Here is a 13,537-nt window from a genome sequence, read left to right as displayed (position 1 = left end):
GAAAAAGAATCCGGGCCGAGCGACAGAAAATAAATGAAACCAATAGATTGCATTTCGTGACTATTTCACAAACTGCGGTGAACTGCGGTCTTTTCGTAACAACCGAAAAAAGCTTCCACAGTTGTTACGGTATGAAACTGTGACGTTTTGTCACCGTGCTAACGGTAAAATCGGTAAATCTCAACATCCCTATTCAGCAGTGAAAACAGGTAACAAGATACAGAAAGAACCACCGCATTACCTGGAGACCGAGACAGAAGATTATTCACTGTTAAATCATTACATATATTCACCATTCAAGCTCTGAAGGCTGGACAGGAGATTTCTACAAGCTGTACAAGCTGATATCAGCATCCAAAGCTGAGCAAAAAAAAACATAAAAGTACACATATAAAATGTGTTTGTGTGTTTCTTCTTGTTCAAGTCCTTCTGCTCCTAAATGATTGAGAGGAAAGAAAAATGCAAGGCTGTTCTAATGTTTCTAAAACATCCTGGCCGACTATCACAGAGCTGAAAGCACATTCCTCTCGCTCCACAGTGCCGCTTACTCTACAACACAAGAACAGAAGAAGTTTAACCTTCATATCTCTGGCGAGTGTTGCATTCATCTCTCAGAAGCTGCAGAGGGAAGAAAAAAGAAAATGTGATCAAGTACTGTGGACGACATCACTTCCTGTCCTGTTCACCGACCCTGCTGAGTCACGGAGCGGATGAATAGGAAACGAGGACCATTGAGAAGAAGATGGAAAGAGAGCGTCGCTGTCCTCGGCTTCAATATTTATCAAGCTCGTGACTGATTCTGAGTGGTTTTTAGAGTAAGAACAGCTCGTTCTCAACAGTGACAAGCAATTGTCTGAAGTGATTTAGTGTATTATCAAAACACGTTTTTTGCGGGTAATTTCACATCTATCAGATCGATTTGTTGGTCAAAGAATAATAAAGCAAAACAAAGAATAATAAAGCAAAACATGTAGAAGAAGCTTTATGATCATTTCAGCTCAGAATGTTTAATGTCAGTGAGAGGAAACAGTTTTACAGAAGTCATATATATGTGATCTGAACATACACAAGCACTGACTAAATATAAACTTCAGACATCCATGACAAATATTCCTGAACTTTAAGAATGAGGATGATAAAGATGATCCTTAATAAGCACACATGTGGACCTTACAGCTCGAAACACATTCACTTCTTCTTTCTCTCCTCCGGTTTGATCTTCAGATTATCGCTGATGTCATGAACTGAAAAAAAATGAATTCATTTCACTTTAAATATGCAATTGTTAATTTGACACAAAAGTTCTTAATTAAATGAGAAAATATTTTTAGGTCACAGAAGTGTAAAAATAGGCTTTAACTCGTAGTTTTTTCATATAGACGGTTTATTTATTGACTTATGAAACTCCAGAAAAACACTGGTTTTCATGCACTGATCAATTTAGAGACTTTTGGCTGTTTCACTTCAATACTCTTTTTTCAGACTAGTGGAAAGAAAACATCCAAAATACACATTTATTTGTTTATTCTACTACTTTGTCTCTTTACGTCTGCAGATCTCTCCTAAATTCACCAAAAGTTACCATTGCATAATGCATCATTTGCATATTCAAACAAAACACTTTAGACAACTTGTAGCAAAAAATAATTCTCTTAATGTCAGTAAGTATATGAACATATAGATGCTGCACAACATTCTGTAGATATTTGTAGTATAAATATTTCATATTTTGGTGAAAGAGGTACTCGGATCCTTTAATTGAGTAAAAGTAGAAATACCACAGTGTAAAAATACTCCATTACAAGTGAAAGTCCTGAATTCAAAATTGTACTTACTTCTGCAAAAGTACAGAAGTATTATCTGCTAAATGTCCTTAAAGTACTCATTATGCAGAATGGCTCCTTTCAAAGTGTTTTAATAGATTCAGTTGTTTTTTTTAAACTAACAAATACAAGTGAGAGGATTTTAATGTAGTTCTTCAATGTGGACCCAGTTTGAGATACTTTGTGTACTACTGGGTAGAATAGAAGTATAGAACTGATCATGTTTTCTTGAATGTAAAAAGTAACAAACAGTAAGTGTTAAATAGATTTAGTGGAGTAAAGAGTACAATGCTTCCCTCTGAGACGTAGAAGTATTAAGTAGCAGAAAATAGAAATACTAAAATATAATAGAAGTACTCGTATGTCATAGTCCTTTAAATGTATTATTTCTTTAATATCACTTCAAGGGAAACTTTATTTCTTTCAGTAGTTAAGTGGTACTATTGTGTACTTGACATCTTTATCCAGTAGTACAGGTGAATAAACAGCATTCGAGACCATTTCTTCCTGAAGGTATGAAAACATTTAAACTCACCTGCTTGAAAGAGAAGCTGGCGACGTGGCAGTCACACGGCAAACTCAGCAGATGAGCCTGGAAACGCTCTGACACAGGAAGCAAATATTCACGTCACCAAAACCTTTAAAACACTTGTGTAAATGTGCAGAATCTGCTGTATGAAGACAGAACAATAATTAACTCAAGAAGTCTCCTCGTGTTAATGTACAGTCATGAATGAATTCATCATGTTTGATGAAGAGAAACAAAACAGTAAAATCATAAAAGTTGATCAGATCCACTTAAATCCAATTATCTTGGAGAAAACTTAATTGTGTCACTTTTCCTTCGTGGAGTGCACTTTTATATACATAGTATGCAGTGGTAGAAAAAGTACTCCGATCTTTTACTTATGTAAAAGTAACAATACCACAGTCTACAAAAGTCCATTTGCAGAATAATGTATATTGTTATCATTCTTGCATTGAATAGATGGATGGATAGATAGATGGATGAATATATACATGGATGAATGGATGAATAGATTGATGGATGAATGGATGGATGAATAGATGGATAAGTGGATGGATGAATAGATGATGGATGAATGGATGGATGATGGATGGATGGATGAATGGATGGATAGATGGATAGATGACAGATGGATGGATGGATGAATGGATGGATGAATAGATGGATGATGGATGGATGGATAGATGATGGATGAATGGATGGATAGATTGATGGATGAATGGATGATAGATGGATAGATGACAGATGGATGGATGGATGGATGAATGAATGGATGGATGAATAGATGGATAAGTGGATGGATGGATAGATGACAGATGGATGGATGAATGAATGGATGGCTGAATAGATGGATAAGTGGATGGATGGATAGATGACAGATGGATGGATGGATGGATGGATGGATGGATGAATGGATGGATGAATAGATGGATAAGTGGATGGATGGATAGATGACAGATGGATGGATGGATGAATGAATAGATGGATAAGTGGATGGATGAATAGATGACAGATGGATGGATGGATGGATAAGTGGATGGATGGATAGATGACAGATGGATGGATGGATGGATGAATAGATGGATAAGTGGATGGATGGATAGATGACAGATGGATGGATGGATGGATGAATGAATGGATGGATGAATAGATGGATAAGTGGATGGATGGATAGATGACAGATGGATGGATGAATAGATGGATAAGTGGATGGATGGATAGATGACAGATGGATGGATGGATGGATGGATAAGTGGATGGATGGATAGATGACAGATGGATGGATGGATGAATATATTACCTTTGAGGATCTGAAGTTTCGTCAGGATGGCCACAAACTCATCGTAGTCGATCCCGTCTTCGGAGCGGTTCTCTTGCCACAGAACTCTGAAGGTTGTATCGTCTAAATCTAATTCTGCACGATGAAGACAATAACGGATGAAGAGAAAATCCACAAATGAAAGGAGACTGATTGAACTCGCCGCTCCTTAAATAATGTTGAGGAAACATCTCGGCTGCTTCAAAGAACAAGACGTATTACCACGGCGAGACAGAGCCTTTTTCATTTGGGTTTGGGTGACGGAGGGCGGGGTCCTCGTCTCGTAGCTCTCCACATACTCCCTCCTGAGAACAGCCACGTAGGTCTCCAGTTTGAAGACCTCCACCACATTCAGGTCTCCGGTCTTGTCTGCCTGAAAGTGCTGGTTAAAGAGCTTTAAATGAACTGAAAGCATGTAGCTCAACACCTCGTTGCTTCTGTTACCTGAAGAATCAAAAGGTCAAATATTTCATCCAGTGGATTCAGAACGAGTTTGGTACCTTCCAATGAGACATATGGTCCGCTTCCAGATGCGATTACTAAATATCTGTAAACAGAGCAGATCAACAGAACCAGCAGTGAAGCTGCAATGGATACGTCCATGAGAGTCAACAGCAGATGGGCCGTCTTGAGACTCAGCGCTAAATTGGGGAGAATAAAGAAAAAAAACTTTCTCATTCAGACGAGATAGTGTCGTTAAAATTTGAAGAAAAATAAACTGACTTTTGCCACGAACAGAGTAGCCCCCGGCGATCAGCTTAGCGAGAAGTCCTTCAGCATTTAACATCTGTTGGAAACAAGGACGCATAAAAGTCTGATGAAGAATCGAGCAACTTACTTGCCTGACACACGTTTTCATGCTACAAATGAGCCAACAAAGTTGTCTCTTATCTGTTGATAGCAATGTGCTTTGCTCTGGATGAAGCGTTAACGTGTTACATTTCACCATTTAGAGGCTCGTGCTGTATTTTGAGAATCAACACTAATTTGTTTTTATAAACACTTACCTCAGGCCTGCTGTCTTCCTGTGAAAGACAAAGAACATGATGTCATGTGAAGATAGGTAAGCAGAGAGGAATCTGATCATTTCCATCAGTGAGCTTCTTGCAATTATCTTTTCCTTTTCTTACCGATATACATTTGTCCTCTGGGAACGAGCTACACTGCAGCTCATCTGGCCAGGAAACGCCAAAGGCCATCATCACAGCCTCACAGCCCCGTTTGGCACTCTCACAGAAAGACCTGCAGGGCCGCTGCACTTCCCCCGCCAAACACTTGGGGGCGTACACCATGCACACGAACAGGCGTATGTCCACCGAGGACATCGTCTGCACCAACGAGTTGAAAAAGGACATCTTCCCCGCCGCTTCCCTTTGACTCGTGTGTCCCAGCAGATTTGGACTGATGGTCTGGTTGTAGGAGAGGCCCTGGCACACGGGGATGGTGATGGGCTCACAGATCCCTCCGCTGCTGCCCACGCCGTACTGCAACAAGACACACGTGGACGCTGTCACTCGCCATCGAATTCCCATTGGACAGGCTTGTGCTGCCTTTTTTTTTTTATCTTTTGTATTTCGGCAACACCTTTGGTGAAACACTGTAATTGCACAATGTTTGGACTGTGGGACAAACTAAGCTAACAAATGTGTTTTTGTTAGTTTGACATTTGTAAATTTAGCAACAATCAAAAGTGGGCCATGAGTCACAAAGTGTTAAGAAGACCTAGCGTAACATACAAAAGCAGCTTTTGTAGGAAACAGACGCAACAGTCGAAACAGACGCACGTGTTCACAGGACTCCGTGGTAAGCGCGTCACACTTGAGGGAATCCGGCCACTCGAAGCCAAACCTGTTCATCAGGGATTCACAGCCGGACCGCGCATGCTCGCAGACCGTTCTGCAAGGGAGCCGAGGTGTTCCCGACACGCACTCGGGAGTGTAGACGGAGCACAAGAAAGTCTTCAGATGAGTGGAGCACCCCACTTTTACAAGCGGATAGAACTGATGCACTTCCAGGGCTGCGGCCTCCTGAGTTTTGTGGCCCAGGATGTTGGGCAGGACGGTCTCGGTGTAAGGCAGGTCACTGCAGACGGGGACTGTGATTGTCTGGCAGGACGCAGGAGGTGTTTCAGGCACACTGGTGTCTTGACCCTGAAAGAAAATAAGCATAAATCAGTGATGTCCAAATGATCATTTCAGATGCCTCTGTTCTGTGACCTCAGCACGAACGCTGGAACCAGTGGTGGAAGAAGTATTGAGACCTTTTACTCCAAGAGTACTCATTACAGTAAAAGTCCTGCAGTCAAAATCCAACTCAATTTAAAGTGCACAAGTATGAGCAACAAAATGAACTCAAAGAATCCAAAGTAGAAGTAGAATGACCTCTCTGTGTTTTACATATGCAGTAGTCCTTCTACATGACTGGAATATTATTATTGATGCTTTTATGTCAGCAGTATATCATCAACCTAGGGCTCATTTTAACAACGTAATATTCTGGTTCAGTACTTACTTTAATACTTAAGAATGCATGAATACTTTCACATTTTAAATCTTGACCTGAAAAGTAACAAAAGTTGTCGGATAAATGTTTCAAAGTTAAAAGTACATTTGCCTGTAAATTGTATCAAAGAGTTGATATCCTCATCAGTTGGCACTGACCTGCACACAGTTGGACTGTGGTAACGTTTCACATCGGAGCCTCGTTGGCCAGAGCAGCCTCTTGGCCTTGAGGGCGGCGTCGCAGTCTGTCTTGACCTTCTCACAGAGCGCTCTGCACGGCTTCATCTGGCTGCTCTCCTCCGAGCCACACTCGGGCACGACGACCCGGCACATGAGCACGGCCACGTTCGGTGAGCAGGCGGCCTCCACGATCTGCCCGGTCTCCCGCAGGTTGAAGCCCGGCGCTCCGGTCGGATGCGCGGTCGTGGTGTAGCCCAAACCTTGACAAAAGCTGGATGTTACTGGCTTGCAATTAGCCCTGCTGTGTGCCCGCTGAGGAGACAGCAGCGAGCCCAAAACCAACAAGAACAAATGCTTCATGGCTCCTCAAGTGAGCTCTACAACTGCCCTGTGCTGTAACAAAGCGTTCGGAGGTTTTGTGTAGGAGGTGGAGTAGGAGTCCACGAATGGGGTCTCTACGAACAAGGCACTGATTTAGGACCACTGCTAAGGTCACATGTCAATGAGATGCTCAACACAAAATGAGCAACAAACTGGTCCCAGAGCAGCAGCAGCACTATTCTGAGGATCAAGTCAACATCTGGTTGTGATTGTGTGTTTTTCTGTGTAACCTTGGGGGGGGGGCGGGGGGGGGGGGGGCTTTCTGTTGCACAAGGAAAGTATTTCAACACTTAGAAGGAACGAGAAAGTAAAGTGTCAACATGTTGGGATTTTTAAAAAAACAACTGTGCGTCCAGTTCCCTTGAGATTTGAGTTCCGTAATTAAAAATCGATGTTTTTCCGTCAACAGGATTAGTTGATTTCAGACTGACCTACTCAAACAGCAGTGCAGGAGAAAGTGGTCGACTCTCTTGCTGAAAGATTCTTCGGTGCGTTCCAGATGGGATCGTTCTTTTTCATTTAAGTACGTACTGCAGCTACCCTCACAAAGGACGTACTGTTGCATGCAGAATGCATTCAACTGGGACCTCCTCATAACATTGCACCTTGTACTTTCAGCACCCTCTTGGTCATATATCAAAGGATATAGCAAAGGATTGTGGGTTATAAAAGCATGCTGGCTTGCATACTGCAAAATGCGACCGGCTGCAGAAGGACATCCTGTTGGAGGTTTTTGGCATTTGACACAGTATTGTGACATACTGAATCCTTTTCTGGCATACTGAGTATAGTGGTAACTATGAAAGCTAATCCTCCAGTTACTGTGAGTAACTTTCATTTTGTGACTGTGGACTAACGTGGTAGTGTCTCTGAGCACCAGAGTCCCTTTAGTAAACCTCTCATGTTACTGCAGCAGGTCTGACAGTCTGCCCCTCTGAGTCCTGGTCCTGGTTCTCCCGTTGCCTCCCTTCCCTCCTGCGGGTCCAGCAATACGTCCTGGGTCTCCAGCAGCGTGGTGTCGGTGTTGACTCCCAGAGAGGAGAAGCTCTGCTCGAGGAGGAGGAGGAGGCGGAGGAGGAGCTGCTGCTGCTGCCGGGAGCTGAGCTCTCCTTCTCCCTCCGGAGCCCCGACTGCAGGTCCAAGGCTGCAGGTGAAGCCGGATCTGGGTCTGTTTACTATACTATGTATTGGGACATACCAAGTGTTTTTCCGGCTTACTATGTCGTATTTTAGTACGGCTATTGGAACGCCCAGCTTGTCTCCCTTTTCAAAGACCTCTGAGTCAAAGGACATTGCTTTGAGGACGCCTGGAGTCAAATATCAGAGACTTTGAAGATAAAAGCTGAGATGAATGCATTTAATGACAGAAAGATCAAAGGTGTGTAGCAGAACAGCACTTTTGCAACCAACAAAGTATTCCTTATAAAACTAGCTGAAAGGTATCAGTAATAATAATCAGTATTTTCTGTTGTTTGCTGTGTGGCTGTAGAGATGCTGATTCAGAACATCCGTTGGTCCGTCAATCCCAAAATATTTGGTCCACACTGAAACGTGAATCCTCATGAAATCATCTCAAGTTGATGAAAACACTTTTGTACAGCGAGACGCTTTAGAGCTTCACAGTTCAGGCTCGTTCCCGTGTCACCGTGAAGCTGCAAATATGGTCACTTCCTGTTCACTGGTTGCCAAAAAAACAAGATGGCGACGACCGTAATCGAAGATGGCGACGGCGAAATCACCGAACTCGAGGCTTCAAACCATCAGACCACAAACCAATGAAGGACATCACGATGACTACGTCCACTTCTTCTATACAGTCTATTTGCAGGTCGCACCTCGCCGATCCTCTGGTGTGTTTCCAGCGTTAACGTTCATTGTGCTTTAAAGAACGAGGCTAAAATCAAGACTTAGGGTTCCTTGTGTCGTTTAAATACGCCGAGTTCATCCTCAAAGACTGACTCATGAACTTGGGACTTCAGAGCCACCAGCACAATGTTTCTTGGAGAGAAGTTCGGGTCAAAGAGAGGAACCAGCTGGCTGTCCACACCTGCAGCAGAGGAGGCTTCAGTTAGAGCTGGCAGGGAACAATTAAAAACAGAAAACAGATCGTTAGTCGTCAACAGTCATCCAGCGGCTCACCGTTCTCCTGCAGGTAGATCATCCTGTCCAGCAGCACCAGCGTCTCCACCACAGGAGCCAGCAGCAGCGCCAGGCTGAAGTAGACCACCACCCTGCCCTGCTGCTCCAACATGGCCTCCACCCGCTCCGGGTCCAGAGGCAACCCGGGGGGCAGGCCGACCCGAGCCAGACCCAGACGGGCGTACCTGATAAGGGGACGTGGATGGAGACAGAGGAGGGCATTAACATCGAAAAAGCCTTTATTACACGGCGTTTTTTTTGAATACTCGATTCTGATTGGTCAACTACGGACTAATTGCTTAAGATCTATTTAAACACAGCCATGCATATACATGTTGTAAACAAGCTTAGTAATAGTGGTCGATTTAAATTCAAACCAGATTTATTTTTATTTTAGAAGGTACGATCTAAACGTTGTTCATATTTATTCTCATTATTATGAACCCAAGATCTTCCTCATGAATAGAGTTTAATTGAATCTTAAGTGAAGACTTTTTGGGGTTTGCATTCTTGGACAGCTTAGGACTTTTGGTTGTTGCAGTTGAACCCTTGGACCTGTTGACTGGCGGCTGTGGTGCTCACTCACTCTGTAAATGGCAGTAAGTGGGCTTTCTTTATGGTCTGGATTCCCGCCCTCCGCAGATCCGGTCTCGTATCCGCGATGAAGGTCTCCAGCGTGGCCCGGTAACAGTGCGTCCTCAGCGCCTCGCCTCCCTCCCGGAGCCTCCGAGCATAGTCCTCAACAGCGTGACACGCCCCCTCCCTCGCCTTATAGGACAGCCGATGTCCCGGCAGCCCCCCCACCCAGGAGCTCATCGGGTAGCCGAACTCTGAGGGGTCGGCGTCCTGGTCTGGTGGCTGTGCAGCTGGTACCAGACCCGGAGGGTTGGGGTTTTCTTTGGTCGTGATTTTCATGTAGCAGCACGCCACGGAGGTGATGGCGCGCACATGTGGGCAGTTGACGAAGTGGCGGAGGAGGGTGGCGCTGAGGTCACCGCAGGCGTGGAGACCGGTGAGGACGAAGTCCGGATGGCCTCGCTCAGGACCCGCACCCTCCTGACGGACACTCTGGACACACGAGCAGCAGTTTGCAGCAGATGACGGCCCCTCAGACCGGCTCTTTCTGAACTGGTGTTGCGATGTCGATTCAGATTCCGGTGAGTCTGTGGAACCACGACGCCGTGAAGTCTGGACCGCATGAGGACAGGGAGGCTCAACCTGCTCAGAGGCCCGCGGCCTCTTTTTGCTGGGTCCAGGTGGAGTCGGGGGACGTTCGTTGACACATTGTGCAGCACTCAGCTGCTTGATGAAGGCCTCCCATGATGCCTTGGGGTTTACCCAACCGGCCACGTGGCGGGGAGACGACCGTGATACTGGGCCCAGAGAGGAGCAGTTCTAGGAGGAAGAAAGATGTTTACAAAACCCAAAAGCTTGAATGTTTAGAATCCTTCAGTGAAGAAATGTGAAGCTTAAAAAAAGTGATTTTGACAATTTAAAGTCACTACGAGGAACTTTGATTGAGTGTTGATTCTGTTGGTCCCTGTGGACTAAAGTGGTAGTGTCTCTGAGCAGCAGGGTCTGACAGTCTGCCCCTCTCAGTCCTGGTTCTGGAGGCCCCGCTGGAGTCTGAGCTGAAGGAGGTTCTGGTGAACCTGCATGAGTTCATCTGGTTTCACCAGAATTCGACCCGGTGGCTCCGATGATGAGCATCAAGAACAACTCTATAGAAACAGACCATCTTCTCTCTGATGGTCTCTGTACTGATGGAGGTCTGTAGAGGATCAGGACTACACTGAGACTGGTTCATATAGAGGATCAGGACTAAACGTACCTGGTTCATATGGAGGATCAGGACTAAACAGACCTGGTCCAGGACCAGTTAAAGGTTCCTCACAGTAACTTTAATGCTCTTTGAAAACCAACCTTTGTTAATGGACTGACAGCGTGTCACGACTTCAGCGAAGCACCGACCTTTTTCTGCGCCTCCTTCTCCAAGGCACACAGTAACTGTCCGTCAAACTTGGACGCCGTGGCAACCAGGGTGCCATCAGCCTCAATTGCGGTCACAGACAGTCCGAGCCCGAAGGACAGGAAACGGGTCAGATGACCCTGTTTGGAGCGGAGCGGAGGGAAATGTTTCATGTGTGATGATTTTTTTAAGTGTTACTCATGTGACGTGCACGGGATCACATGACCTAAAGCAGACATCTCTTCTTCTTCTGTTCTATTAAAAACACACCAACTGTGTCACCGCGTCACATGTTGCTTTGTCACCTTGAACACTCACACTGTAGTTTATTCTGTAGCACCAAATGTGGATTAATCCGCCACTGAAAATAGTCCCCAACAAATGCACTATTTCCTCCTGTTTTGTTTGATAAACATAACACTGAGTTGCTGTTTTCAGGAAATGACTGGGCTATTTTTTAAACATGAAACTAACATATTTGTGTGTTTTAAAAAAAGTATTAAGTCTTGTGAAATTTGCTGACAGAATGATCTGCTATCCACCTTACTAAATTAAGTTGTAGTTGTTGAACTTAACCACAAGCTCTCTCTGCAGTGTTGACTGTGCACAAATACTGCAGAATAATAATAATAATATGGACAGAATAATACCTGTCCAGAGCCAACATCCACCACCTTGTTGCAGTCAGTCTGGTCACAAAGCTGTTTCACCAGCTGGGATAAAAGAAAAGAAACAGATTCAGAGAAACAGGTCAATTTAAACCTTAGAAAAAGTGACAGTCGCCAATAAACAATCCCGTACCGAGCCCAGTTTGCGGATCTCGTGCTGCTTCTTGGGTTTGACGTGTTTCCTGAATATGTGTCCCAGCAGTGCGCTCTGACTCTGGTTGTCCAGGAACTCCTCGGGCTTCACCGAGCCGACCGCGCCGCCTCGCTCCCGCCTGCACTCTCTGGGAAACGCCAGAGCGTGAGCGGTGGCACGAAACGCCAGGAGGGACAGAGGCCACACCGAAGGATATCTGGAACGACCAAAAACAAGCTTACGATTAATCACCATGGAGATCACAGCAGGATGTTATATCCTTCTCACTGTCAACAAATCCCACAAAGGGTCCATGCTGCTGAACAAGAAACTAATTCCATTAACAGAAAGCAATCAGGCTGCTATGAGAACTAACAGGCAGAGTGCACACATACTACCGGTAATATGAGGCTACGTGTTCCTGTAAAGTGTTGGTATGATGTTGCTGTTTTGTGCTTCAACTCCTTGTTTCATTTAGATTTTTTTCGAACCTTACTTTTGGTGTAAGACTTTGTAAATAGCCTGATTAAAACCCAGTAGTACCTCCTGTCTCCATGCGTAGCATCCAGTAACAGGTCAGCAACCTGTCGATACGTCAGATCCTGCAGCACAGGCTGCCACGTGTTGGGTAAAGACTGCCAGTGATCTTTAGAGAAGAACTCCTGTGGGGGGGAAATAACAATGTGACAGTTGTTATATAAACTACAGAGAATGGGATATGAATCCAGTTTTTTCTAATTTGTGGATAAAATAACTATTAGTGCTTTAAACCAGACAGCTGGAGAACCCTTCCCATACTCAACCCACGAATATACATGATTTATTTCAGTTAATAATGGCTGATTCAGCTGATCTACTGGAGTTCAAACAGATGGGACATTGATGGTAGGGATGAACACATGCAGTGGTGGACGAAGTACTGAAGTATAAGTACCTATAAAGTAAATGTATTTAAAGTAGTAAAAGCAGTGATTGATCAGTAAAAGGTTTGACTGTTATATCTGATGTTTCTAGATGTATGTTGCATGTTAAGTCCTTTATATCATGTTGTCTAGTTTAATCTACATCAAAGCATCATATTCTATAAGACCATCATATGTGTGTAGCGTCTCTGTCCTGTGAGAACCACGTATCTCTGAAAACAGCCTGTTTTCAGCTTTGTGAGGATGCTTTTTCCAGCTGATCCAAGAGGCTTTTTAAACAGTTCATTTAGATGAAGAAGTAGGAGGATTTTTAGTCAACACATTCAGCATTTTAGCAGTTTATCACAAACATTCAGCACCAACACATCTGAATATACGCAGTTTTCATTGGACAGGAAGGGGATGAAAATCTGGCTTGTGAGAAGTCAGACAAATGTAGTGGAGTAGTATAATAAAGTAAACACCACCTTGATTTTTTTTTTTACTTGTGAAAATGTACTTAGTTACTCATAGGCACGTGATGCGTGGACACACAATCAAGGATGCAATACATGCAACAGTAATGTGTTTTAAGGTGCATATGGCAACATTTTTGTTTATAACTCATAGCTAAAGCTAAACTGGAAAAGGCTGCAAACTGTGACAAGTCAGTTATCGATACGCACAATTATGTAGGAGTCGGACACGTGGCTGTACTGAGACAGGAACGTGGTGAGTCTTTTCGCCAGCTCTCTCTGTTGTTCTGCTGGAAGGCTTGACGTAAACATCTCCACATCTTGGGCTGCTGGGAAGTTTAGCTAAACCAGTTCGCTAAGCTAACAGACATTTGGTTTTGAAGGAGAGCTAATGCTAATATAGTTTTTTTTAACGCTGCGTTATTTCTGCTAGTTCAGACAAAGTCGAGCGGAACTTAACATCTTGAAATTATAACGCAAATTCCGCGTTTTTCCATTTCGACAAATGCTTTTTGTTG

At 44.0% G+C, this 13,537-nt stretch overlaps 2 protein-coding genes across 3 annotated transcripts; both read right to left on the bottom strand.

Moving 5' to 3' along the window:
- Positions 1 to 969: 969 nt before the first annotated feature.
- On the bottom strand, positions 970 to 6,808 carry LOC306781922 (uncharacterized protein). Of its 2 annotated transcripts, XM_079275041.1 has the most exons (10): positions 6,331 to 6,805; positions 5,455 to 5,820; positions 4,801 to 5,154; positions 4,678 to 4,695; positions 4,394 to 4,457; positions 4,268 to 4,311; positions 3,893 to 4,043; positions 3,653 to 3,766; positions 2,359 to 2,426; positions 970 to 1,244 (listed from the first exon to the last, which is right to left on the bottom strand). In XM_079275041.1, the coding sequence occupies exons 1-10, from the start codon at positions 6,709 to 6,711 to the stop codon at positions 1,221 to 1,223; spliced, it is 1,584 nt and encodes a 527-aa protein (XP_079131167.1). In that variant the 5' UTR covers positions 6,712 to 6,805; the 3' UTR covers positions 970 to 1,220. The 2 variants fall into 2 exon arrangements, with proteins under 2 accessions (XP_079131167.1, XP_079131168.1); XM_079275042.1 differs by lacking the exon at positions 4,678 to 4,695 and having other exon boundaries at positions 6,331 to 6,808.
- A 1,260-nt stretch (positions 6,809 to 8,068) lies between these two features.
- Positions 8,069 to 13,537, bottom strand: mettl25b (methyltransferase like 25B). The gene is made up of 8 exons (XM_079274767.1): positions 13,230 to 13,537; positions 12,185 to 12,303; positions 11,642 to 11,858; positions 11,491 to 11,553; positions 10,843 to 10,980; positions 9,458 to 10,266; positions 8,872 to 9,056; positions 8,069 to 8,779 (listed from the first exon to the last, which is right to left on the bottom strand). The coding sequence occupies exons 1-8, from the start codon at positions 13,329 to 13,331 to the stop codon at positions 8,640 to 8,642; spliced, it is 1,773 nt and encodes a 590-aa protein (XP_079130893.1). The 5' UTR covers positions 13,332 to 13,537; the 3' UTR covers positions 8,069 to 8,639.

The sequence above is a fragment of the Melanostigma gelatinosum genome (genome assembly GCF_949748355.1).
Source record: "Melanostigma gelatinosum genome assembly, chromosome: 9".
Lineage (NCBI taxonomy): Eukaryota > Metazoa > Chordata > Actinopteri > Perciformes > Zoarcidae > Melanostigma > Melanostigma gelatinosum.
The sequence above is the reverse complement of the archived record's forward strand: the minus strand, read 5'-3'. Positions and strand labels throughout refer to the sequence as shown.

Coding starts and splice junctions, on each gene's coding strand:
- LOC306781922 (XM_079275041.1), bottom strand. CDS start 6,711: ATGAAGCATTTGTTCTTGTTGGTTTTGGGCTCGCTGCTGTCTCCTCAG. Junction 5,155..5,454: donor CCACGGAGTCCTGTGAACAC/GTGCGTCTGTTT, acceptor GTCTTGTTGCAG/TACGGCGTGGGCAGCAGCGG. Junction 4,312..4,393: donor CTACTCTGTTCGTGGCAAAA/GTCAGTTTATTT, acceptor TCCCCAATTTAG/CGCTGAGTCTCAAGACGGCC.
- mettl25b (XM_079274767.1), bottom strand. CDS start 13,331: ATGTTTACGTCAAGCCTTCCAGCAGAACAACAGAGAGAGCTGGCGAAA. Junction 10,267..10,842: donor AGAAGGAGGCGCAGAAAAAG/GTCGGTGCTTCG, acceptor TCTTCCTCCTAG/AACTGCTCCTCTCTGGGCCC. Junction 8,780..8,871: donor GATCTACCTGCAGGAGAACG/GTGAGCCGCTGG, acceptor CCTCTGCTGCAG/GTGTGGACAGCCAGCTGGTT.